At 40.6% G+C, this 26,816-nt stretch overlaps 1 protein-coding gene across 1 annotated transcript in view; it reads right to left on the bottom strand.

Moving 5' to 3' along the window:
• The window catches only part of ryr2a (ryanodine receptor 2a (cardiac)), a 749,067-nt gene that overhangs the window by 146,893 nt on the left and 575,358 nt on the right, over positions 1-26,816 (bottom strand). The window contains exons 55-64 of the mRNA XM_043695572.1: positions 26,035-26,112; positions 24,913-24,988; positions 23,188-23,311; positions 17,883-17,998; positions 16,433-16,497; positions 15,040-15,161; positions 9,556-9,605; positions 7,674-7,734; positions 6,050-6,288; positions 2,988-3,069 (exon numbers count right to left, since the gene is read on the bottom strand). Of these exons, the coding sequence (XP_043551507.1) occupies positions 2,988-3,069; positions 6,050-6,288; positions 7,674-7,734; positions 9,556-9,605; positions 15,040-15,161; positions 16,433-16,497; positions 17,883-17,998; positions 23,188-23,311; positions 24,913-24,988; positions 26,035-26,112 (1,013 nt within the window). The remainder of the gene's footprint in view (positions 1-2,987; positions 3,070-6,049; positions 6,289-7,673; positions 7,735-9,555; positions 9,606-15,039; positions 15,162-16,432; positions 16,498-17,882; positions 17,999-23,187; positions 23,312-24,912; positions 24,989-26,034; positions 26,113-26,816) is intronic.

Below are 26,816 nucleotides of genomic sequence, written 5' to 3'. Positions count from 1 at the left end.
GGGGAGGCTGCAGAAGGATCTAGACAGTTTGGGAGAGTGGTCCAGGAAATGGCTGATGGAATTTAACGTGAGCAAGTTCGAGGTCTTGCACTTTGGCAAAAAGAATAAAAGCATAGACTACTTTCTAAATGGTGAGAACATTAATAAAGCCAAAGCACAAAGGGATCTGGGAGTGCTAGTCGAGGATTCTCTAAAGGTAAACATGCAGGTTGAGTCCGTGATTAAGAAAGCGAATGCAATGTTGTCTCTTATCTCAAGAGGGTTGGAATATAAAAGCAGAGATGTACTACTAAGACTTTATAAAGCTCTGGTTAGGCTCCATTTGGAGTACTGTGTCCAGTTTTGGTCCCCACACCTCAGGAAGGACATATTGGCACTGGAACGTGTCCAGCGGAGATTCACACGGATGATCCCTGGAATGACAGGTCTAACATATGAGGAACGGCTGAGGATATTGGGATTGTATTCGTTGGAGTTTAGAAGATTAAGGGGAGATTTAATAGAGACGTACAAAATAATACATGGCTTGGAAAAGATGGATGCTAGGAAATTGTTTCCGTTAGACGAGGAGACTAGGACCCGTGGACACAGCCTTAGAATTAGAATGGGGTCATTTCAGAACAGAAATGCGGAGACATTTCTTCAGCCAGAGAGTGGTGGGCCTGTGGAATTCATTGCCACGGAGTGCAGTGGAAGCCGGGACGCTAAATGTCTTCAAGGCCGAGATTGTTAGATTCTTGTTGTCTAGAGGAATTAAGGGCTACGGGGAGAACGCTGGTAAGTGGAGCTGAAATGCGCATCAGCCATGATTGAATGGCGGAGTGGACTCGATGGGCCGAATGGCCTTACTTCCACTCCTATGTTTTATGGTCTTATGGTCTTATAATAACCGAGGTAAAAACAATGACTGCAGATGCTGGAAACCAGATTCTGGATTAGTGGTGCTGGAAGAGCACACAGTTCAGGCAGCATCCAAGGAGCTTCGAAATCGACGTTTCGGGCAAAAGCCCTTCCTGATGAAGGGCTTTTGCCCGAAACGTCGATTTCAAAGCTCCTTGGATGCTGCCTGAACTACTGTGCTCTTCCAGCACCACTAATCCAGAATCATCTAATAACCGTCAACTCCACTTCCCTGCCTTTTCTCCATAATCCTTGATTCCCTTACTGATAACTTGCTTCCTATGTTTGAGTCATCACAAACTTGGTTATAATACATTTACTTCCACCATCCAAGCAATTAATATATATTGTAAATAAATGTGGGTGCTGCACTGATCTCTGTGACACTGCACTAGTTATTACTGCCTTCCTAAAAACTCCTGCTGCCCATCCCAGCTTCTATTAGTCATTCTTTTGTAATATTCTACCCCCAACACCATGGGGGTAGAGTATTACAAACCTTATGTATGGTACCTTACTGAATGCCTTTTGGAAATGCAAATGTATTACATCTACTGGTTCCCCATAATCCATCTGACTTGTTAACCCTTCAAAAAATAATAATAAATGTGTCAGGCATGATTTCCCCTTCATGAAGCCATGCTGACTCTGCCTGACAATATTACGTTTCCTACACACTGTGCGATTATATCCTTCATAATGGCTTCTAACAGTTTCCCAATGGCAGATGTTGAAAAAACAGATATGTACTACCATTTTTTAGTTTCCCTCCATTTTGAATGAGAGTATAACATTGGCAGTTTTGCAGTCTCTGGGAATTTTCGAGTATCTAAGGATTTGTGGAAGATTACTGCAATTGCATTCACTATCTCTCTAGCTACTTTATTTAATATCCTATGATGCATCCAGTTGGGTCCAGGGGCCTACTGGCCTTTAGCCCCTTCAGATTCCCCGATTTGCTTTTCTCTCTCATGACAGTTAATACATTTATTTGCACCCTTGCTTTAACCCCTTAATAATTTGGTATTATTTAAATGCTATTAAAAAAAACTCTGAAGAATAATTACAAGTATTTATTCAACTCCTCTGTCATTCCCTGGTTTCCCATTATTATTTCCCCAGCCTCATTTTTAAAGTGGCTGATGATCACTTTGTCCTCCCCTTTCTTTTTTATATATTAAAAAAAGCTCTTGCTTTGTATGTTTACATTACTTGCTAGTTTGCCCAGAAGGCTATTTTCTCTCTTATTTATTAAAACTTCACCAGTCCTGTAGCATACCACTATTATTTGTCACATTGTATTTTATTTTTAAAAATTGATACTATTTAAGGTAGTGAAATATTATTTTGTGATATTCCTTACTAGTGTGCCATTTAAGTTGCCAAAAGTGTACAGTAGAAGTATGGGACAACAAAAGCCAGAGAGCTGGCAGTTGGCTGAGTTATATGAGCCAACCAGATGATGGCGACATCACCAAAGATCCACTCTGATGAGCTTGTTATCAGCATAACATCAACATGTTGCCAACATCTATGATATTAGGATGTCAACAAGTGAGAAGACACCAAGCTGCTGAGATTGGAGTCAATGCATGGGATGTCCCTGCTGCTGACCAGAATGCTAGAGACAAGCAGTCAGGTAGGGCACAGAGAAAGCAGACATCAAGAGAATTTACCCTGCAGCAGAAAAGAGCATCCACCGGAAGGAAAAAAAATTCAGGCAACCCATTCATCTGTACAAAATGGACTGCCACTCACAAATCGATCTGTACAGCCACAACAAATGATGTTCTGTACAAAGATAATGTCCATCCTAGATACAGTTCATTGCCTCCCAAGATGGATGGATGTCAACCAAACCAATACAATTTCAATAAATGACATTGATGAACAGTATAAGCTCAATAATTAAACTACATAATGTTGTACTTTGCAGTATTGCAGGTAATATATTTAGGGAAGAAACATTGATAGCGTTACTATCATGCACAAATTATTATGATGTACGATACCACAATGCAAGTCATTCTAACAAGCTTTGAAGCAAGTTTTCCACTTTAAAATATTTTCACTGGTTATTTCCTTACCTTTCTACATATATGCTTTTCCCCGTGCCCAATGCATATAAGCTGCTTAATATTCTGTAGCCAGAAACTTGTACATCATCCACTGAAAAAGAAGAGTGCCACCAGCACAACATTAATTCTCAGTTTCATATTAATAGAAATTAGAAAATATCTTCCTTCCATGCACTCTCATGAAATCACAATTTATTATTGATATCCCTGAGGTTGGGAATGCTTTGTGATAACACAAGGATGCTCTTTAACCATGTTCAGACCTTGGTTATAGCTTATCCTGAAAGTACTTCCATTGTATTACAGGTCATTAGTAAATGAGTTAAAATAGTAGCACTCCACACTAGAAAACAGAATCTAAACATATGTATCCAACAAAATCTGCTTTTCTGGCATCACCAATTTTACACTGTAGAAATCAGTTATGGGAAAGCATGATTTTTATATTAGCGCCTCATTTCTTTGAGCCTTCAGCTTTGTCTCCAAAGTAGCATATTCGAAAAAATTATCTTTATATTAAACACTTGATTTAAAGTGATCTGTAACAACTGAGCACACTGAAACAATATTAAAGAACTGCTTAGTATTGTGCTTATTTTTACATACTGTTGACAATTTGTCATGTTCTCTCTAATATCAATAATCAGAAGCTCTGCATTAGCACAATCCCTTCATAAACAGTCACTTGGTACAAAAAATTTTGAATGTTATTGAGAATATTACTAAAGTTTTTTTTTCAGTGAACAGGACAAAAGCATGAATGCCAAATTGAAAACGATCGTAACAATTTATACTACACCAGAGATGGCTGATTGAGTCAACAAGAAAGGAAATACTGTATCAGCTTCCTGGGTAATTCAGAAAAGGTGTAAGGTATGAACATATTCCTTTGTCTGCAGAGGAAAAACTCCTTAGTGTGAAGCTATGTCACTAATAGAAAGCATACATAAACCGTGTTATGAGCTCGACTGATTATCCTAAGTTGGTTGTTAATGTTAATATTAGGGCACTTAGGAGGTTCAGCAAATTTTACCCATTCTTGAAATCAAATCCAACAGTAGACATTTTGTTTGAAGTTTTGCAAGCAAAGAATGGTTGAGTGTGACATGTGGGAACATTTTGTTTGATTTGATTAACAAGTTATTGGGCTTACATAGCTTGCATTGCACTGAAATACACATAAGTTTGTCCAATTATCTGGTAGGCAAAACATTCTTTAGGGACTGACAACAGCATATTGTTATTAGAAAATACCATTGGCATTACCACTGCACATTAGTAGAATGAACTGGCTTGTTCAGTTACTCAAATCTTTTTAGCTACTTTGCCTTTCCAGACTAACTTACGTCAGACTGAGTAAAAAAAATCACATAACACCAGGTTATAGTCCAACAGGTTTATTTGGAAGCACTAGCTTTCAGCATTGCTCCTTCATCAGGCGGCTGTGGAATAAAGGGTTAGGTGTTATGAGATTTTTAACTTTGTCCACCCCAGAACAACACCAGCTCCTCCACATTAAGTTAGATTGGGCACTTCCCAGTTTTGAAAGTGACACTCTTTGGCCCATTTGCAATTTTGCACAATAAACAGCAAACAATTATCTTATCAGGATAGACAGTACCCTGCAGGGCTTTGGCAAGTTGCCTCTCTTATAATAATCCTGTTACATTGGAACGCAAGCAGCTGTTAGATTTATACTCCATTCCATACTTGCTTTTTTTTGCATGGGGGTGGGGTGGGGCGTAGGTAAGTGGTGGTAGTAGAGGGAGAGCCCAAACACAGTTGTTTTTGAACATGAGCATTAGGTTACTCACTGCCATTTATATAATTGGATACTCGCTGTCGTTACTTACTTGGATTAATTATCTCATACCATTCAAAGAAAAATAGGTGACTGTGTTTATTGAATCAGACAGAGCAAGGACAGATTAATCTGGGAGACAGAAGAGTTCGTCCAAAGGGAAAAATTGCTTGTCCACTACTATTCTGTTGAATGGGGAGATAGGCAGATCGATCGGAATGATGAGATGGGAACTTATGTATCGAATTGAGCTGTTGCAGCCAGTTGGATAAATCTACAAGACAATCTGCAATTGGAGTCCATGGGAGCAAATGATCCATCATTAACATTTGTGTGTTTTTCAGCTTTTATGCATCTCTGCCTATACAATGATATGCAACATTTATTGGTGATATGCTGAAGGAATCAAGAATTGCTGATATCCTCTTGTTAAACACTTTCAGTTAAGCTCATGTTCTCATGTAGTCTGAATATAAAGCCCTCAGCTAATTATATTTTAAAGTACTACAATTAAAGTGGGAATTAAAGGAGTATTTTCTTCATGATTATAGATTAGATTAGATTAGATTAGATTCCCTACAGTGTGGAACCAGACTAAAATCATAGAATGATTACAGCAGAGAAGGAGGCCATTCAGTCTGTCATGCCTGTGCTAGTTTTCTGAAAGAGCAATTCATCCACCCAGGAGTGGTGGCCACTGCTGTTGCGACAGACAGTTCCACAAGGCTAAAAAATTGCGCTAAGTCCAGGTTGGATCTCAGCAAGGGAGATGAAAGGATTTTAGTGGGCCAAGTTTAAGAGGCTGGAGGTGGGTTAAAAGATGCGATCATCTGGAAAGGGAGGAGATAGGGCCTTTGATGGGCACAGGGAACTTGCAAAGGAATATAGCACCCCACTCTCTTTATCTGACACTAATCATTAATTGACAACTTAAAGGCCTCAATAGGCTAAAGGGTTTTCCAATGTCTCTCCTGCCTTCTGGAAGGTTTTAGGCAGTCGGTAATGGGGCGTGTAGGAAGTGGGGAAGGTCCCCTGTTGGATCCAATGTGCCGCCTGCATTTAAACACATCAATGAGGGAGCACAGAACCAAACCCATGCTACAGTGTAACCCAGTCTGAGAGCATCTACACTGAAAAGAGGAATTATTGTAAGCTTTTCATTTGGTGATGCAGAGTTAAATTGCCAAAACAAAAAGGCTGTGGTGATATGTTAGATTTGATCTCTCATGGGATTACTGAAATACAACAAGACAAAAGAATGGAAGCGTACAGATCAGATCTTCTCCAAACTGGTGCTGTCCAATGTGTTCAAACAACGATGATAAGACAGGCAGCAGTGCCACTGTGGTGTAATTGATGATCTGGGTAACTCCCTTTGGCTGTGTCCGTGTGTGAGTGAATTGACCCAGTTTAAGGTTCTCTATGGTCTTTTCCAAATCCTCTGCCGCATTCTCAAAAAAGGCTCGTAACGCCAACTTAACAGACTCCAGGCCAGTCTTCATCACCGTTCTGTGTAAAACAAGATCATCACAAAGAGGTGGTCAAAAATCATGCTGAGCTTTAATGAGTGACCACAAATCATCATCTGTCTCTACATTAACAAAAGCACTCCATGTAACATCTGTAAGATTGTATATTCATATCTGAGAAGCTTGAGCTGGAATTTGGAGGTTCCTTCGGTGCTGAAAGACCCAGCACTGGGAAGGGGCAGGTGCTGAAAGACACCTGATCTGTACTTGTCTCCGATACCCTACCCCATCCTGCCATCATTCAGCTTTAATCTGGGGCAGCACTATGGTCCATTACCTTGGTTAACGAAATGCCAGCAACACAAACTGCTCCCATTTGCACTGGTGGCATGAGGAACTGACTGGCCTGCAGTAATCGACAGGTGGGCATTCCATCACTGTGGTCCTCAATCATGAAGAGGGTTTGATGTTGGTAACGTATATACCTGAGGGGCATTTGATTCATCAGCCCAACCCATAGCACTGACAGAGAGTGGGAGGGACAATTCCCCATTAGTTCTCCAGGAAAGACCTCTCAGCTGACAAATCCTAGCCCATGCATTTCCTGTCTTGAAGTATAACTTTGCTGCATCCTAACCCAACAAGACAGCTGTTGTACAGCAAGTATCAAAAAAACAATTGGAGGTGTCCAGGAGGAACAGTTGCAGAATAATAATTTGTCTCACCTGGTCCAAAAACTTCACTAAAATTGAATTTCTGCATTTAGAAAATTGCACAAATTCTTTAAGTTTCTTCCAAAGGTATTCTTTGGTGGCCCGTCATCTTAGCTTAAAGGGCAGCAAATCCATATGCATTGTTGGATTCAAAATAACATTTAACGTACAAATAGAAAACATAATTTTATGGAAAGATTTTGCTCTTCAAACTGGTGTGAACATGCTGAGTGCTTTCCTGAAGGCACTCATTCAATGTGAAGTCTCGGGCTGCCTGAAATTATCAGGTCCTTTCATTTGTGGATTTCTAGGAACAAAGGAAACTAGCTAAAACCAGAAAAGACACAGAAGATAAACCTCCCTCTCTCTTACCAGAAAACATGCCCTGCCTCCTCTTCCACCCAGATGGACTCAAGTAATCAGCACAACTTGTGGCACAGTCAAGTGTAGTTTACAATCTCAAAGCACACACAGGTTTATAATTGAGATCTTCCATTCTATATACAATACAATATTGAAGTGTAACATAAACTCTGCTGTGAAGGTCCAGCTCAAGTTGCTCCCCTTATGTGAGAAGAGGCTGGAAGCTGATTTTAACTTGAGGCCCACAAGAGGCGATCAGCCAATGTTCATTCTGGCAGCATCTCTTAGGAGACAGTAGCTAAGCAAGTCGATACTCATTTATCTAAACAAAACTAGTCAAGTGGTTTACCTGGCATCCAAAGTCTGGCCCAATATGTGAAGACAGTTTACAATTGATGTGGCATCATTTCCTGCATTAAAAACAAAATTGACTTACAATTGCTGCAAAAATGGATTATGATTTGCTGATCTGTCCAAAACCAGAACTACAATGGTGGTGTCGCAAGTTACATGACAACAAATAATGTTTGCTGTGGTGCAGAGTGAAGTACCTGGCAAATACAACAAATTTTAAGCCTGTACCTTCAGATTTTTACTTAATACTGCCAGCATGAAGAAGCTTTACCATATGTGGAGGGAGACATGCAAGGTAGAGGTTAATAGGTCAATTGCCCTTCTATTTTCAAATCTGATTCCTATTTCTATATTTCCAAGAGTTTAATTTTTGGAAATAAATGCTCTCCAGTCCAATGCCTTCTAGTGATTGTCACTTTCTTTCTAAGAGGTTTCAAAAGTTACAAAATACATAATTATCTGATGTTAGCTTTACATCAAGCACTGGACATTTATGCACTTTACTATATACCACAGTGGCCAGATTTTAAATAATTGTTTTTAAATTAAGTCCAGAGTCTTTGCCTAAACTTGCATGTGTATGTCAGAAAAATGGTAAATATGGCACCTTAAGGGAAATGATATGAACAAAGTGGCTGTTGCCCAATTCATCTCCATAATGACATGGAAGATCGGGGATAATGCCAAGTATATGGCAATTTATAATGTCTTCCCAGAGGCCAACTGTGGGAAAGTGAGGGTAACTCATGTAGAAATTCCAGGTGGCACTGTCCTCAGTTGTGGCATAATACTTACCTTTATAGGAGCCGATCCCTACATAATGACTGGAGGCCCACCCTCGCCATTCATTGTCATGTTGTACATGTTTAGATGGCACCTTGGAGCAACTATTTAGTAGAGACTTTCCTACGGCTACAACAAAGTGCTGAAGGGTCCACTTCTAGGCTGTACAACTCTATGACTCCATGGAGTCAGTGTTAAAAATCACACAACACCAGGTTATAGTCCAGGTTATAGTTTAACTTTGTCCACCCCATTCCAACACCGGCTCCTCCACATTATGGCTTCCATGGAGTTACTAAGCTCAATTGGCTGGACGCTGGTTTGTGACGCAGGGTGATGCCAACAGCGTGGGTTCAATTCCTGTGCTAGCTGAGTCTACTGTGAAGGTCTTGCCTTTTCAACCTTGCCTCTTGCCTGAAGTGTGGTGACCCTCAGGTTCAACTCACCACCAGTCATCTCTCTCTCTCTCTCTCTCTCTCTCTCTCTCTCTCTAATGAGAGGGCAGGACAGTGGTGACTTTATTTTTATTGTCACCTAGTAAGATCACTTACAGGGTCTCCCACCATCACTTCATGTGAGTGAACCACATTGAATCAATAATCACAATTAACTACTCCACTTGGAAACCAAAGGAACAGACTGTCATGCATAGCTCATGGGTATTTGTTATATTATTGATTAACGAAACAGAAGACATTTTCATTGGCACAAATATTTGAAAGACTGTAAAACACAACAGTTGTCACTGGTGTACAAACAAACACTTCTATCAATGGACAGATAAAATATCATGCTTTTTCGATAAATAGTTAAATAATGAATCTTAAATAATCCAGATTTTCAGGAAGAACGGCAGGCAAGCAGACGAAAGATAATTAACCAAAACTGACAGTGACGGAACTGGGCACCATTCTTGTGGAATTGTTGGATTTACTCGCGGGACAGGAAGGGTGGAAAGGAGAGTGGCATCCCTAGGAGTCAAACACACGACATGCTAAACTGGCCGTGCAAATGGGCAAAGCATAAAATCAAAACATACAGATGGTGAGAAAACAATATGGTGCCATGCTTCAGTCGTCAATGCTTTAGCTTACCAAACAGTGATATCCTATGTCTGACAAGCACTCCAAGTTTGCAGAAGAGGCTGAAGTGGAGAGAAGGAAGGACAGTGGGGAAACAAAACAGAAAAAGGAAACGGCTGAAATAAAAGCCTATCGAGTAATGTGACATCATGAAGAAAGAAGTCTTGTAAAAAAAATAGTCAGAACTACACAGCAAGGGACCATCATTGAGCTCCAGGGACACATTGCTGCCTAGATTATGAGTCTGTAACATAAAAGTGCATAGTATATGCAAAGCCAAGAGCAAAGCTTTTATTAAAATGATTCAAGCAGCATCTATGTGTTAATAAAAATAAAAGTTCATTAAAGCAAAAGTGCACTTCTTGTTTTGGTATAAGGTCAGTCAAATTTTACACAAAATGCACAGTAAAATTCGATCAGATACATTGGAACAGGCTTAAGTTCTTTATTTAAAATCTCTTCCCAACCCACGCATTACCTTAGTTCTTTCAGGGTCACTGACCTCTCATCTCACATCATTCTCTGACTGAGAACCGGCGAACGTGGCCGGCTCTAAGCTGTTGACCATCATCCTACAGAGTCAGCTGCAAAAGGGAATGGCAGCTGAGGGAGAACAACTTATCTCTAATTGTCCCAGGAGAAGCACTCAGTCTTCTCTCTGAACTCCTTCTTGTTGACCCGCCCAAGAGCAAAATTTCAATTGTAATGTGGAACCAATTGGGATATATCCCTCATGAATACAGCATGTTGATACAATCATATGTATCAAGAGAAATGAATTTTCCTCCCATGCTGCAAGATTTTACTTGGATTGATTTGTAGCTGAATTGGTTTTCAAAATATATATTTAAAACAGTGAAGAAATACCACTTAATTTGCAAAAATGTACAGCTTTTTAAACATAAAATAAAAATATTCTCCACATTAATTACTAAATTTACCTATTTTACTCACATCATTTCTTCTGAAGAAACTGTTCAACATTTACCAAGTTTTCTCAATAGGTGGCAATCTAATCACATGGTAATAACTGTCCAGCTGTGCATCAGCATTCCCTCTTGGAAATGCAATTTATAATAAAAAATATTTACATGTTTATTTAAAATTCCTTCATCTGATTTTTAATAATAAATTATTATCCCATTTAACAGATTCATATCTTTGTTTTATTAATGGGCAAAGGGATTTAATGCAAATATATGAATACTTTCTTTCTTAATAAATTATATTGCAGTATCAACCCATAATGTGCATTTGTATTTTCATTAATGCAGTAATGATAATTAATGCATTATTGATATTTTGCCAAAATAAATATTAATAGGTTTCTTACCAAGATTTTTTTAAAATCATAGACTTGAGTATGGACATTCTAATAATTGATTAGCATTTAAATGAAGGAATGGATTGTTTCTCGTGGCCAGTTAAAGAATATCTGGCAATTTAGTTGATTCCCCCACAAGCTGTAGAAGCTGGGTCATTGAATTTATTCATGGTTGGCCTCGATCAATTCTTCAAAGACAAGGGAGTCAAGATCACAGAAGGAGGCAGAAAGGAAAATGGAGTTGAGTCAGTAATTGGATCACTACGGCCTTAACAAATAACACAACAGACTTGAGGGCCAAAAGTGGAACTCCTGCTCCCAAGTACTACATTATTATGTTCTTCAAAATCCTTGATTAAGATTAGGGTTTCAAAACAAATTGTTGCCTGATCTGTCATCATTAATTCTCATCAATTATATATATTGCTTGTAGAAAAACATCAAAAAATTGCCATATGCTTCCATTTTCTCAGATAAACTTGCAGTTAACTTTTGGTGAGTCATCATCAGCCAACAGAGCTAGCAGATATAGGTGACCTACTTACTTGGCTCTGCAAATAACAGTTTACAAAAATGTTAATTATTACTGAAGAAGGGTCACTGGACTTGAAATATTAACTCATCTTTTTCTCCACAGATGCTGCCAGACCTGCTGACTTTCTCCAGCACTTCCTGTTTTTGTTTCAGATCTTCCATAGCTCTTTTATTTTCTGTTAACTTTTGCTGTTTAAAGTACCATAGAATAGTTTTGCTATGGTGATTGCATTACTTAAATGTGTACTGTGGGCAGTTTTTAAGAAAAGCCTTATGCTTGTGACAGTAGTCTAAAAACCTTGCAGTTGTAAAACTCACATTTCCATCACAGCAAGTCTTGAAATTGAACTCAATGAATATGGAAGTTGTGAGTGTAGTGATTTCAATGAGTATGGCATTGGTGAGCTTTCCCAGAAAGCTGCCAGATCCATTTGGCTCAGCAACATCCTTTGGGGAGAAGAATCTGCCATGCCCTCTCAGTGTGGCCCACATCTGTTCAATACTATGTGGATGTTGTTTAATGCTCTCAGGGCTGCAATAGCAATACATTCCAATAGCCTATTGTTCTTTGTTAGCCTTTACAGTATATGACATGAGACTGTTTGACCTTAATGGACATTGTTGGCTGCACCTAGTCTCTTTTTACAGTTAGCATCCATTGTGTGTACCTTGCCAACTGGAGTCACTGGAAAGTGTTCAGGAGTAGAAACCTAAATTGATAGCTCTCCCTCACTTGCCTAGAGGTGGAGGCCAATGGGTAATCTCAGCATTCTCACCCTTTACTGACAGGAACATGGATTGGAGTATAAGACAATTATCTAATTATAATCCATAAACCCTTTAGAACACAGAACAATACAGCACATTAACAGGCCCTTCGGCCCACAATGTTGTGCCGAACGTGACGCCAAATTTAACTAATCCCTTCTGCCTGCCCTTGGTCCATATCCCTCCACACTTTTCATATTCATGTGCTTATCTAAAAATCCCTTAAGCGCCCCTATCAGATCTGCCTCTACCATCAGCGTGAGTGCATCCTCCAAACTCCTGTCATTTGCTGTTTAAAAAGCTTGCCCTCATGTCTCCTTTGAACTTTCCCCCTACACCTTAAATGCATGTCCCCAACTTTCAGACATTTTCAACTCTGAGAAAAAGATTCTGACCATCAACCCCCTCCATGCATCTCATAATTTTAAAGACTTCTATCAAGTCTCCCCTCAGCCTCCATGACTCAAGAGAAAACAACACAAGTTTTTCTAGCCTTCCTTATAGCTCATACCCTCTAATCCACGCAGATTCCTGCTAAATCTCTTTTGCACCTTCACCAAAGCTTCCACATTTTCTTGTAATGTGGCGACCAGAATTGAACACAATACTCTGTGGCCTAACCAAAGTCTTATAAAGCTGCAACATGACACCCTGACTCTTGTACTCAATTCCCTGACCAATAAAGGCAAGCATGGCCATACACCTTCGTTGTCACCTTATCTACTAGCAGGGATCTATGGACCTGAACCTGAAGATCCCTCTGTACATCAATGCTGTTGGGAGTGCTGCCATTAACTGTATACTTTTCTTTAACATTTGATCACCCAAAGTACAGCACCTCACACATCTCCAGATTAAACTCCATCTGCCATTTTTCTGCCATGTCTGCAACTGATCTATATCTCGCTGTAACCTTTGACAAACCTCTGCACTCTCCACAGCTTCACCAATCTTTGTAGCGTCTGCAAACTTGCTAACCTACTCATCTACATTTCCATCCAAGTCATTTAAGTATGTTACGAACAGAAGAGATGCCAGTACGGGTGTAGTGTAAGTGAGGGCCTTCCTTGGAAGCACATAGCTTCAAATGCAGCGATCCTAAACAATTTTGAATAAGATTAACAAATTGAGCCCAGCCCAAAGATCAACCAGATTGACTTACCCTGGAAATGCATTGAGTAATATTTTGGTTACCTTATACTATCATAGCAAAAGCATAAAAGGAGGCCATTCAGACCATTGGGTCCAGGACAGCTCTCGACAAGAGCAAATCAACAAATCCTACTCCACCTTTACCCCTGGAATATTTTTCTCTTCAGCTACTTATCCAATTCTTCTTTGAGAGCCAAGATTCAATCTGCCTCCACCACACTCTCAGGTAAGTGCATTCCAGAGCCTAACCAGTTGCAGCAGAAGAAATGGTTTCCCTCATGTTTTATCACCAATCGCTATAAACTAATGTCCTCTGGTTCTTCATCCCTCTATCAATGGGAACTGTTTCTCTCTACCTAATCTTCTTAATTTTGAACACTTCTGTTAAATTTGCCCTCAATCTTCTTTTCTTAAAAGGCATTTAGTGGATTGGATGCTTTCATGTGTGTCAGTTGCTATTTTGTTGCATTGAGAACTTAATTCAGATTCTAGAGTCAAGAAGATCTGTCTCTGAAGTAGAACCCCTCAGGAAGACAGCTGTAAAGATGATGTGAAAAATGGGAACTGCCTTGATTCAAAAACAGCTCACATTTCAACTGACCAAGCAGACAGCTAGGTAAGACACAATGCTGCACACCTTTCATGTCAACTAAAACACAATGTATCTGTTCAATATGAATAAAAGGCAAGTTGAATGTGTACCATTACAGGTTGTGTTGACTTATTTGTCACAATTATTAAACATTTTCAAAAGTTTTCAAAATCTGCAAGAGTCTGGACAGAGTACCATTCCTGCTTGTAAAAGAATCAAGAATAAGAGGATACAGACTTAAAGTCATTTGCAAAAGAAGCAAATTGATGTGAGAAAAAACTTCTTCACAGAACAATAATTAGATTAGATTTTAGATTAGATTAGATTACTTTACAGTGTGGAAACAGGCCCTTCGGCCCAACAAGTCCACACCGACCCGCCGAAGCGCACCCACCCAGACCCATTCCCCTACATTTACCCCTGCACCTAACACTACAGGCAATTTAGCGTGGCCAATTCACCTAACCTGCACATTTTTTGGAGTGTGGGAGGAAACCGGAGCACCCGGAGGAAACCCACGCAGACACGGGGAGAATGTGCAAACTCCACACAGTCGGTCGCCTGAGGCGGGAATTGAACCCGGGTCTCTGGCGATGTGAGGCAGCAGTGCTAACCACTGTGCCACCGTGCCGCCCACAATGGTATGGAATGTGTTATGCATAAGCGTGATGGATGCTGGTTTAACTGAAGCATTCAAGAGGACACTGGACAGTTAGTTAAATAGAAACAATATGCAAGGGTATGAGGAAGTGGCTAGGAGAAAGTGAGGACTGCAGATGCTGGAGATCAGAGCTGAAAATGTGTTGCTGGAAAAGCGCAGCAGGTAAGGCAGCCTCCAAGGAGCAGGAGAATCGACGTTTCGGGCATGAGCCCTTCTTCAGGAAGTGGCACAAAAATGGAACTAGAGTTGCAATGTTCATTTGGAGAGTGAGTACCGATGTGATGGGCCAAATGGCTTCTATCAATTCTGCAATTGCAATGTAGACCTGTAAATTTGGAACTGAGTATAATCCGCCTTTCTCTAAAATACCTTTCTTTCATGCCATGGTAATAAGCAAATCATACTGCGGAGCATGACACATACCGCCACTCAACAACTCATTGAAAAAGAATAAGCCAGCATTACCTTGTTACCATCTCCTTTTCCTTGTTAGATGCATGGCCCCCACTACTGAGAGGGTTACTTGCAGTAGACAGGAAATAGAGGCGATGGTTCTTAAAATATTGATCAATTAGAGGTAGAACAACCTGCAAAAATGAGCAACATTTAGTGCGCATGTTAAACATCCATCAGTTAATTAACTACAGGATAAGGAAATCAGGATATACTCAGTTCACCTTCCATAATGCTGGTTACCAGATGCTGCAATAATGACAGACCTGTTGACTAATCAATCTCTACTACTTAATCTTCAACAGACATTGTGCAGATTTTTGGGAACTAAAGTCACTTAACACTCACCTACCATAAGTTATGTCTCAAATTACCTAGAGCATGCTAAAAACATCACCTTCTGAAAGAAATTGGCCTAATTTTACTTGTGAATCATCTAGTCTCAACTGCTCCTCTCATCTTCCTGGGAAACCTGTCGCATTAATTGGTCACTCTTTCACTGAGCTATTCTTTCATTCATAGTTCATGCATTTGAGATTCAGCTCTAATAATTATCCTGGACACTAATACAAAGTATATTGTGGGTGCACTGGAGCAGGTTTGACCTTACATTGGCAACTCAGAAATTAGGGACTGGATTTTACAGATCTCCACTCACAATCAGTATGGAGATTGAGGGTTGGTGTGGAGGCTTGTTCTGCTCTTCTCCATTCCTGACAGACTGCTCTGCTGTAAATTACTGCTAGAATCAATATTAATTGCTCCAAGGTGAGACTCTACTCCTATCTCAGGAAGAAACCCCATCTTAGAGTTCACTGCCCAACAGATCTGTAGCATCAGAAGAAGCATTGGACAGCTCTGGGACAAGAGACACCCCAAGGAGACCCAGTTGTCCAGGATGAGACTGGGTGAATTCAGTTGTTTGAGGGGGAGCGGGGGGATTAGGGATGGGAGCTGCAGACAAGTTTCAGGGGATCAGGGAGAGGGAGGGCAGATGTGTCAGATGACCTTCAGTGGGGGTTGGGGAGGAGGAAGGAATGATTCTGTACGGGTTCAGGATCTGAAAAAGGAGATTATGATCTCCAACCCTCAGTCAACAAGACTATGCAGCAAAAGTGGCTGGGTGAACCATGTGTCTTGGGTCTCTCCCTGCAGCAGTGGGATGAGGCCTTCCATCCTACCCTTCACCAAACCCACATCCACCCCCACATTAAGGTTCAGGCAAGTCAGGCTCGTGAGCAGATAGACAAGAAGAGTGCCACTGATTGACTTTATCTGTCCCCAGCTTTGAAAGTTGCCAGTGAGTGAGTTCAGTAACATATTGCCCTCATCCTTGCAAACGTTCACTCAACAGCATTTCATACATTTATTTCTCAAACAGCTTCCCCCTTTTAAAATGTTGTACCTTAGCAAAGAACTTGACTTCCTGCTCATGCAGAAATCTTTCTCCTTTACTTGTGGAACAAAGATCTAGAAGCGAGGACAAGACAACACATGATAAAAGAATTAATGTGTATACCATTAAAAACTGAACAAAGTAACAATGTTGGAAATGCTGGGTAATGTGTGCTGTGTTGGAAATAAAAAGCAGAAATTACTGAAGGAACTTTTCTGAAGAATTATGTTAGACTTAAAATGTTAATTCTGTTTCTCTCTCCACGAACGCTGCCAGACCTGCTGAGTTTATTCAGCGCTTTGTTTTTTTCAAATATCGAACATCCGCAATACTTCACTTTTATCTGTGTGTTGAGTCAGGACGTGGCATAAAGAGAAATAATTCTAATTGCACAAGAACAGACTGTGTAACAACAAGCACCATGCTACATTATACCAGAGAAAATAAAATGGAGATTCACATTTCCCATAAAACATATCTTTGTTGCAAGTGTCAATGGCTAGGCTTGTAGTAAATTTCATCTTTCGGTCAGAGGCTGGGGTTGAAATCTTGTCCTAGGACTTCAGCAAAAAAATCTAGACTAGCAATACTGAGGGAGCACAGCACTCTTGGAGGTGCATTATATTTGGATGAAATATCAAACAGAGGCTCCATCAAGTAGACATAAAAGATCCCATTGGTACTATTTTGAACAGGAGCAGGAGAGTTATCCCTGGTGTCCTGGACAACATTTATTGCTCAATCAACCTCTCTGAAACAGATTATTTGGTCATCATCAAACTGGTATTTATGGGATTTTGATGTGCCCATACTGGCTGCCACACTTCCTCCTTTACAAAGTTGATTACATTTCAAAGAAGCACTTCATTAGCTGGAAGACACTTCCATTGGACATGAAAAACACTGTGCGTACACAAGTTTATTTTCTTCTATTTCGAAGAAGGGCCAGCAAGTTATCCCCAGTGTTCTGAACAATATTGATCTTTCAATCTTTTCAATTAAAATCCACTAGCAGGTCATTTTCACATTGCTACTTGTGAGAGCTTGCCCCGTGTAAACTGTTGTCTGCATTTCTCACATTACAACAGTGACCACAATTCCACCATACTTCACTGGCTAAAAAACAATGCTAAAAGCAATGTAAATGTAAATGAAAGTTTCGCTTTACTACTTTTGTAACACCACTGTACTATAAGTGGAAGGAGGAAAACTTCACAAGGTTGAGTCTGTTACATTATTAAAAATCATTTAATCATTCCTGTGCTGGAATTTACAGCCCAATTGGTCCACACTAGTGGCTAGGTTCCGCATGAACCTCCCCATATTTTTCACTCATTCTGCGTTGGTTCAACAAGAAATCTCTACCTTGCAAAATGCAAACATGGATGCCACATTAAGCTTCTGTGGCATCCAAAATATCAGAATCTAACATATTAATAACAGTAAATATGCATTTTACCAAACTGCAATATGTAATCATGTGCCTGATCAACATATTTGATGAGTTGTTGCAGGAAGCTGTAAGCAAATCTTTTTTCAATGGAAGGGGTGTCCAACTCCATCTCTTTTAAACCCCTGGAAATATAAAAAAAAAATAGTCTTAGGATTTTGCTTTCCTATGCTGCTACCTCTTGTTTAAAATATACAAGGTGTTGCGAAAGACATACTCATGTCAAAAAGTTGACCGAAATCAGTTAAAGAACTCTCAATCGGGATTGTTCATCAGAGCCATCATATCAACTGTCACAAGCATGCACTTACAAAATTATTTGAAGAGGATGAAATGGGAAAGGGCAACACAAACAACAGGCTTATTCTCGTGTTGCTAATAACCTGTACAGGGCTGCCAATTCACTGAGAATAATAACAAGGTTAAATTCCCGCTCAAGCCACATTGTTGCCTGCCAAGTGACAGGTGAATTAGAGTGAGTGATGGAGTTGAGTGAGGTGATGATGAGCTATTCTGGAGTTACCAGCATTTGTATGACCCCTAACGTTCTTCTGGATGGTGATGCAGAGGAACAGAATGTGTATGAGAAAGAGAAGGAAGCCACTGAAAGGTCCTTGGGGAGCTCACTTGCACTTAAAAAGATGCAGATTGTTAAGGTTAGACTTATTCCCTTTTTGCCTGTAGTGTGTATGTATATAAAGCTGGCTGATTACAGCAAATTCCCATTTGAAATTGTGACAAAGCTGCTGCTTTAACAAGATAATGCTGTCCTTGTTTCTTTTCAGAGAGGTTGTAAAAGACACAGACTCCAAAAAGTCAAAGTTGAAGGAGGGCCAATTTGATTATAGCTAACAGATAATTCCTCAGGCAACAAGCTTTCAAGTTTTTGAAAAAAAAACACTTGTACAATGAAAGGGGAGTGATGAAGGGCCTTTGCCTGAAACGTCGATCTTCTTGCTCCTCGTTTGCTGCCTGACCTGCTGTACTTTTCCAGCACCACTCTAATCTTGATTCTAATGAAAGGGAAGTGGCCAGTTCTCCCAGCTCAGCTTTTCCCTGGTTTGGTTTGGTTTGGTTTTACCACGGTAGTGTTTTGAAGCTGCTGGAGCCAAAGAAGCAGATCCATGCTGGTACTCTCTCTCTCTCTGACTTTTCTCCTGTAAGACCCTGTGTTTGATTTTACCTTTTGCGCCAAGGGGTATTTATAGGTATTTGTTGCAAGTATTTGGAACAGCATCAATAAGCTGCGATAATCTGATGGATTTTCGGATAAGTGTTGTTATTCTGCATTCTGTTCTCTTTTGTTTGTGTTTCATTCGGTAATCTTGTAAATAAAGTCTGTTTGGTTTAAAACTAAGTGGTTTCACCACCTGCATCACTCCTGGAATATCTGCATTACACCTGCCTAAAACAACTTGCAAAGTTAGGATCTGGGCTACGTTCTTGAAATGTTTACAGGGGATCTAGCTTGGTGCATAACAAAATGCAGAGGGAACTCAAAATATAAAGCATCAGAGGTAGTATAATTACACTATTCTTTCTCACCATTTCTGAACCATCAGCTGCAAACCACACTCATATATAGCAGCTGTCTAGGATTGGTGGCACTAAGGTGCACATGACACTGTTATTTTTAAAATAGCCTTCGTGTTGTTTCGCTTCATTCACTTGTGCTTTTGCTTTATTTTTATACCATTTTGTTTCTCAGGTGCCCTGTTGCAATTGGGTATTGCGGTTGTCCACCCAAATATCATTATTAAAATCAATGAGTCTTTTTTTTTAAATGGGAATCACAATCTGACATATTGAAGGTGAAGGAGCACCAAGTGAGCCAGCCTTCACAAGAGGGATTCTATACTGCCCTCTTTGCCAACAAATAGTGGGGTAAATGCTTTAGTTTTTTAATTCATTCGTGGTATGTGGACTCCATTGGCTGGGCCAGTACCCTTGAGAAGGTGGTGGTGAGTTGCCATGTTGAATTGCTGCAGTCCATTTTTTTCCAGATAGACCTATAATGCTATGAGGGATGGAGTGCCAGGATTTTAATACAGTAACACCAAAGGAATTGTGACAAATTTCCAAGTCAAAACGATACGTTCCACAAGTAGAGATTCCTATTCACCAAAGAGATCTAATGGTGCTAATATGATCTATGAATGTCCAAATAATCAGTGCATAGTACAGTTCTTCAGGAGCGCCCCATCACAGAACCCCATACTCTCTAAAATGGCACTGACTCTCTGATAGCAAATTCTGTTTCTGACGTTGCACTAAGCAGTTCAGAAGGATTCTGGTGAACAGGGATGATTTGTCACAAAATTGTGGAGAGCTCTGTTCTACCCATAGAGGCATCTTTGTGGGCTAGTTGGATGGTTCTACAACAATGACTGAACCAATCATGGTTGTTACAATTGTTGATCTTATTTACATTTCCAAGGATGCCCTTTCCATCGCTAGTGATCTGCGTCAGCTCTGGCACGGTAGTCACCAAGATTAACTAACTTGTCTGACATTGGTATCGTAGGTAATCTAGGAATGGAGAACATCATAGAAGTTACACGTAAGTCTAATTAACTAACCATAAGATTGGATGGGTCTTCAAAAGCATCTATGTCTCGGTATGCCATGCTGTCAGTGATACTTCCATTGGAAGCCAGCCTAGTCTCATTGCCCAGAATGCTATCAACCATTGTCCCATTGTCCCATTAACTACCCACCACCTACAGTAGCCCACAAATGGATCTGTGCCACCAGCTGCTTTAATATCTGCACCTACCACGCAGCAGATGGTGTGCATATCTAATGCTTAACCCCCTGTCTTCAACAGTAACAGGAAAAATGCAACTTCACAGGAAAATAATTAGAATATCCAGGTATATTTCAAAACAAAGACCACCTGAAATGGCTGAATGTGGGTGAATGTCCTTGGCTGCCCCTGATTATGCATATAAAAGAATGTCCAGATTTTTCGATGTTCAGATAGCTATTTCTGCAAAGTAAGTGAGAGATGCATTTTGGGACACTGCAAAATCCCCACAGTTTGAAGATTCCACTGTGCAATTATCTAGTGCCTGGAACCCTCTAATAACAGCCATCCAAACTGAACAACTTGGAGGGTTCTGTTGTAGTTAACTCAACAGTTGCCCTGCAATTTTCCTGCTACTGTTGACCACAGGGGGTTATGTCTATTAATTAACCAACTTCATTCAAGTAGAGAACAGTCCCCTCAACTTACTGTATACCCCCAGACCTATACCATCCCCCAAACCTTTTACATTCTTGAACCCTGACCTAATACTCACCTCACCTCCCAGAACTCAACACTCATCCCTCTGCTACTGGACCTGACAACTCACCCCATCATCAGACCATCAACCCCTTCACCTCCCAGGACCTAATAATTCCCTCACTACCCCAGACCCAACACCACCTTTCCCTCCATTGGACATTCAGCACATTCCATTCCCAACCCCATCCTGACACTCCCCTCAGAGGGTCCAATAATACCCACCTGCTTGGCCTGACACCCGTCCCCTGTGACCTAACAATTCTGACATTTCCTTCCAAAAATAAAAATCTATTTATCATTAAAACCAATATCTGCCTCACAATTCAGTGCAGATTTTGAAAATTTTTTTTGGGTTATTTTAAACCTCTTCCCTTAATTATACCAGTTTTTTTCTGGTGAATCTGTCCTTTCTCTGACATGTGATCCACGAACTTGATACACATCAGCATCACAGACAAGAAAATATACAAGAGGACACCGGGATGTTCCTCACTACAATGCTTCTGATCAATTCCACATCTCCACCAAAGACTGTATGGCTGGAATGGGGAAATTAGAAAATCCTACTGCCTACTTTTGCAACAGAGTGAAGAAGTTGTTTCACAAGTATCAAGTCTTTGCATCATTATGTTTGTAAAACTCCAATACATATTGCTATACGTTCCCCATTAATACAGCTTTTAAAGTTGCCACATAATAGGGAGTCTGACTTTGATTTTTAAATTGCTTTTCGTAAAATTTGACTCCATAAAATTTGCCATGGGGCGGCACGGTGGCTCAGTGGTTAGCACTGCTGCCTCACAACACCAGGGATCCAGGTTCAATTCCAGCCTTGGGCGACTGTTTGTGTGGAGTTTGCACATTCTCCTCGTGCCTGTGTGGGCTTCCTCCCACAGTCCAAAGACATGCAGGTTAGGTGAATTGACCATGTTAAATTGCTCACAGTGTTCAGGGAGGTGTAGGTTAGGTGCATTAGGGGTAAATGTAGGGGAATGGATCTGGGTGGGTACTCTTTGGAGGGTCAGTGTTATTGGGGTGAAGGACCTGTTTCCACACTGTAGGGATTGTCTGATTATTATAATGTTTTCGTGGCAATGCATCACATTAGTAAATCAGTGGATGGTGTCGAAACAATAACTTTATTATCCTCCTAATACTGGATGTTGTACAAGAACAAAACTTGAAAAGAATTCTGAGGAGTGCATTTAACACCATCCGATATGATGACGTCAAATGGACTTGGATACAGGAATAGCTCTGGAGATTGAAGGAGGTGGACCAACCATCTACACCACCCTCATTATTTTGGTAACAACCTCTTTCATACCAAAGTAACTTGTACCAAGCTGCTATCATGCAATAAGTGTATCTTGTTTAGACTACAAAGTGATTTTCCTCCACAATAGACCAGCCAGGACTTTGAGATCTCGACCCAAAAAGGCAGATGGTGACAACAAATCTCCTGATTTATCTTTCACCAAGGTAACTGTGGTGAGAATCGATGTTGTGAAACTTGAAAGGATTCAGAAAAGATTTACAAGGATGTTGCTAGGGTTGGAGGATTTGAGCTATAAGAGAGGCTGAACAGGCTGGGGCTGTTTTCCTTGGAGCATCGGAGGCTGAGGGGTGACCTTATAGAGGTTTACAAAATTATGAGGGGCATGGATAGGGTAAATAGGCAAAGTCTTTTCCCAGAGGTCGGGGAATCCAGAACTAGAGGGCATAGGTTTAGGGTGAGAGGGGAAAGATAGAAAAGAGACCTATGGGGCAACCTTTTCATGAAAAGGGTGGTACGGGTATGGAATGAGCTGTCAGAGGAAGTGGTAGAGGCTGGTACAGTTGCAACATTTAAGAGGCATTTGGATGGGTATATGAATGGGAAGAGTTTGGAGTGATATGGGCCGGGTGCTGGCAGATGGGACTAGATTGGGTTGGGATATCTGGTCAGCATGGACAGGTTGGACCGAAGGGTCTGTTTCCATGCCGTACATCTCTATGACTCTATACAATACTGGACAGTAATACCTTGACACTGCATAACCATTAATCTGAAGAAACTTGAGGATTTCCTGGGCTTTCTCTCGGTCTCTGGCTTTCTCCTTCGCTGTCAGTGTATCATAAGGCACCAACAAAGGGTGGTTTCCCCCTCCTGAAGGAACAAGAGCAACCGCCAACATTAGAAGGTCGAAGCAACACTTCGGAATATGGTTACAGTCTGTGAAATGTCACCTCCAGCTGAGGTTGAGGCTAAAACTATGACAATATACAAGAGTAGATTAGATAACTGAATGAAGGAAATGGGAACAGCACTGCTGCATGCCTTATGAACAGTAAATGCTGACGTGGACTGGGAGAGCTGACGTTTGCTACCTGAATGTACATAAAATGACAACAACCTTTTCCTGCTTATGAACCTTAGAAAATGGAAGTGCTCAACCAGCAAAGCAATTTATATCTCTGTTTAATAAACTATTTAAATAACATTGCCTATTTTAAGAAAGATTGCTGATTGTAAAGTGGCAGTCATCAGTACAATGGGTGTGAGCCTATGTTAACTCATGCAGAAGATCTCTGATTTTAACCACATTGAAAGAACGCCAACCAAGAAGAAAAAAATCCTCACAGGAAAGAAACACAAATGGAGAAGTCATTCACTCAAATGCACCCCCAGTCCACTATACAGTGTGACAGACAAAGGCCTGGGAGTTGATGTTGTGCTCACTATCAAAACAGGGAAAGGTACATAGGGCAGTGCGATCAGAAAATGGGAGGAAAATTCCAACCGACAAAACTATAATGCCCACCAATGATATAAAATAGCAGATGTAATCTAAAGTAATCAGAAGCCCATACGGGGATTCTTTGAGAGATTTTACGTTACTGGTGGTCACCCATTTTACACTCTGCCCAATTTGACTTTCGATGGTCTCCATGGACTGTAATTCTAAGAGTTACCTGACAAGAGTTATGTTAAACCAGTCCCCCATCGTGTTATTCTTGGGATCAAACAGCAAATGTGGGAGGATGAACCAATGACCATCGGAAGGTCCACTGACACAATGGCCAAAGGTCATTACCTTGCACTCCTCCCAAATATTGCATCACGTGCTGAGTGTTTTATGGTTACATGTCAAATTTACTTTGAAAACTCAGGAGCAGGTCGGTGACCTTCATCAGTAACTTTACCAGCACAGGGCATATATTAAAACAGGTGGCAACAAAATAACATGCAAAACAGATTTACTGTACTGGGAGAGAGAAAAAAAAAGCTAAAGAGCAAGTTCTGATTGCCCTCTGACATTACAGAACAGGTAGTTTGCATTAGCACTGGTGAAGACCTGATTAACTGCCCTCCTGAACTTCAGGGAAAATAGCTCAAAAATAGAGGGCTGTAAAATTTACAGGCTATATTTCTGATACTGAAACATTGGGGACTGGGGGGGGATTTGTTTTCTAGTTTTGATCAAGAAATGCAGGTTAAACTGTACAATGACATTATGAAATGGACTATTCCACAACTTTCAAACAGGTACAGGAGCAACCAAACCTCTCAAATGGATCAAGGTGGGAATAGCCATCAAATCTTGACCAAAATCCTGAATAATAATTCAGCACTCTGCCAGCAGATTCACCAACCTATCAATTCCTTTGAAACATGCATTTAAAACAAAGATGAAACTGCAGAAGTTAAACCCAATGCGTTCCACGAATCTAACAATATCTTAATGATAATGTAGCGTGTCCTGTTACCTTTAACTTCCAATTCATTTTTCTTCTTTTTAGCCCAGATGTTATGATAGTTCTCTGCTAGTAGCTCTGCCATTGCCTGTGATAAATTGCACAGGAACACACAGTCATTGCCATGTTAAAATTAATTTATACTGTGAAACATAAGTTCTTGAGAAGTGCAGGCTGCAACTCTGAGCATTTACTGATCAAACTCAGTTCCCATAAAATGCTTCTCTAAATAAGGAGTAACATGTCTGCATGCTAGCATGAGATGTCTTTATCTTTGAAGACAGATTGAGTAAAGTGGCATATATTCTCTGGAATTTAGAAGCATAATTTGATTTGATTTGATCTGATTTGATTTATTATTGTCACATGGTACAGGGAAAAGTTTTGTTTTGCATGCAGTACAGGCAGATTGTATCATACAAAGTGCATTGGGGTCATAGAACAGAGCGAGGAATACAGTGTTACGGCTGCAGAGAAGATGCACTTAGAGAGAGATCAACATTAAATTTAAAGTTTGAGGGGTCCGCTCAGATGTCTAGTAAGAGCAGGGAAGAAGCTGTTCTTGAATCTCTCTGTACGTGTATACAAACCTTTATATCTTCTGTCCGATGAAAGAGAGTATAATCGGGTGGGAGGGTCTTTGATTATGTCGGTTGCTTTCCTGAGGCAGCAGGAAATATAGATGGAGTCAATGGATAGAAGGCTGGTTTGTGCTATGGGCTCTCTGTAGTTTCTTACAGTCTTGGGAACAGCAGTTGGCAAACCGTGCTGCGATGCATCCAGATAGGATGCTTTTTATGGTGCAGCCATAAAAATTGGTATGAAATGTGATCTTATTGACATATTTTAAACGCTTAGAGATTTGAGTGGATAGATGCTGAAAGGCTATTTCCCCAGCCCAGTAGAATGAGATTTCATGTTAAGAGATTCTCTATTGAGGACTGAGACAAAGAGAAATTTCTTGTGAATCTATGAAATTTTCCTCCTGAGAGTTGTGGATGTTCAGACGATGAGCATATCAAAGTTTTCAACAAGAAAATCTAGTATAATAATTTCAACATCATTGTTCAATTTACAACATGGCACATGCAGGATAAATGTCAGAACAAATTAAGTGGAGTAGGAATAACTTACATGCAGGTCCCTGGAAAGTGTAACATTGCTCATGTCGATCGGCCTTGGGCTGTACCCATGTGCAGAATCTACAGATACCTGAGTAACAAGTGGAAACACCATTGTAAAAGCAAGTGTAAAAAACAGATGGAAATAGTAATCTGCTGCATTTAATTCAATAAAATGAGTAACACAGCAAGAAGGGACAGAAATCAAAGAAGATTGGGGGTGTCTAAATTTGTTTTACACAGTCAGGATACTTATTATTTTCACCTTTATCCTTAGTCTGCCCCAGGACTATTTTTCTGAAGAAGGGCTTATGCCCGAAACGTCGATTCTCCTGTTCCTTTGATGCTGCCTGACCTACTGCACTTTTGCAGCAACATATTTTTCAGCTCTGATCTCCAGCATCTGCAGTCCTCACTTTCACCAAGTTGTGTGATTTTTAGCAACAAACGTGATAGAGAAGGACCTGTGATTGGAGGAGCAGCAAGCAGTTCAGAAGTCAGTGGCAGCAATGAGGAAGTGACTGGTGAAGCTGGGATTGAGGGCTTGCCTTTAGCCAATGTCAGGATCAGGTGACCCATTGCCAAGGCTGGATTCTCGGTCCATCTGGGAAGCGCAGGGAGGTAGCGGGTACAAAAGAGTTTGGAAAGGAAGAATGAGACTGCAAAGGGAGGGGTTTGGAACAAAAGAATGCTACCAATGCAGGGATGGTAATGGAGGCAAGAAGGAGTTTGCAAGAAGTGAACTGGCTGCAGGAGGGGTGTGGGGGAGAGGGGCTGCAGGAGGGGCCTGGGGGG

The sequence above is a fragment of the Chiloscyllium plagiosum genome, chromosome 9 (assembly GCF_004010195.1).
Source record: "Chiloscyllium plagiosum isolate BGI_BamShark_2017 chromosome 9, ASM401019v2, whole genome shotgun sequence".
NCBI lineage: Eukaryota > Metazoa > Chordata > Chondrichthyes > Orectolobiformes > Hemiscylliidae > Chiloscyllium > Chiloscyllium plagiosum.
Note: the sequence above shows the minus strand (reverse complement) of the source record. Positions and strands in the feature narration are given on the sequence as shown.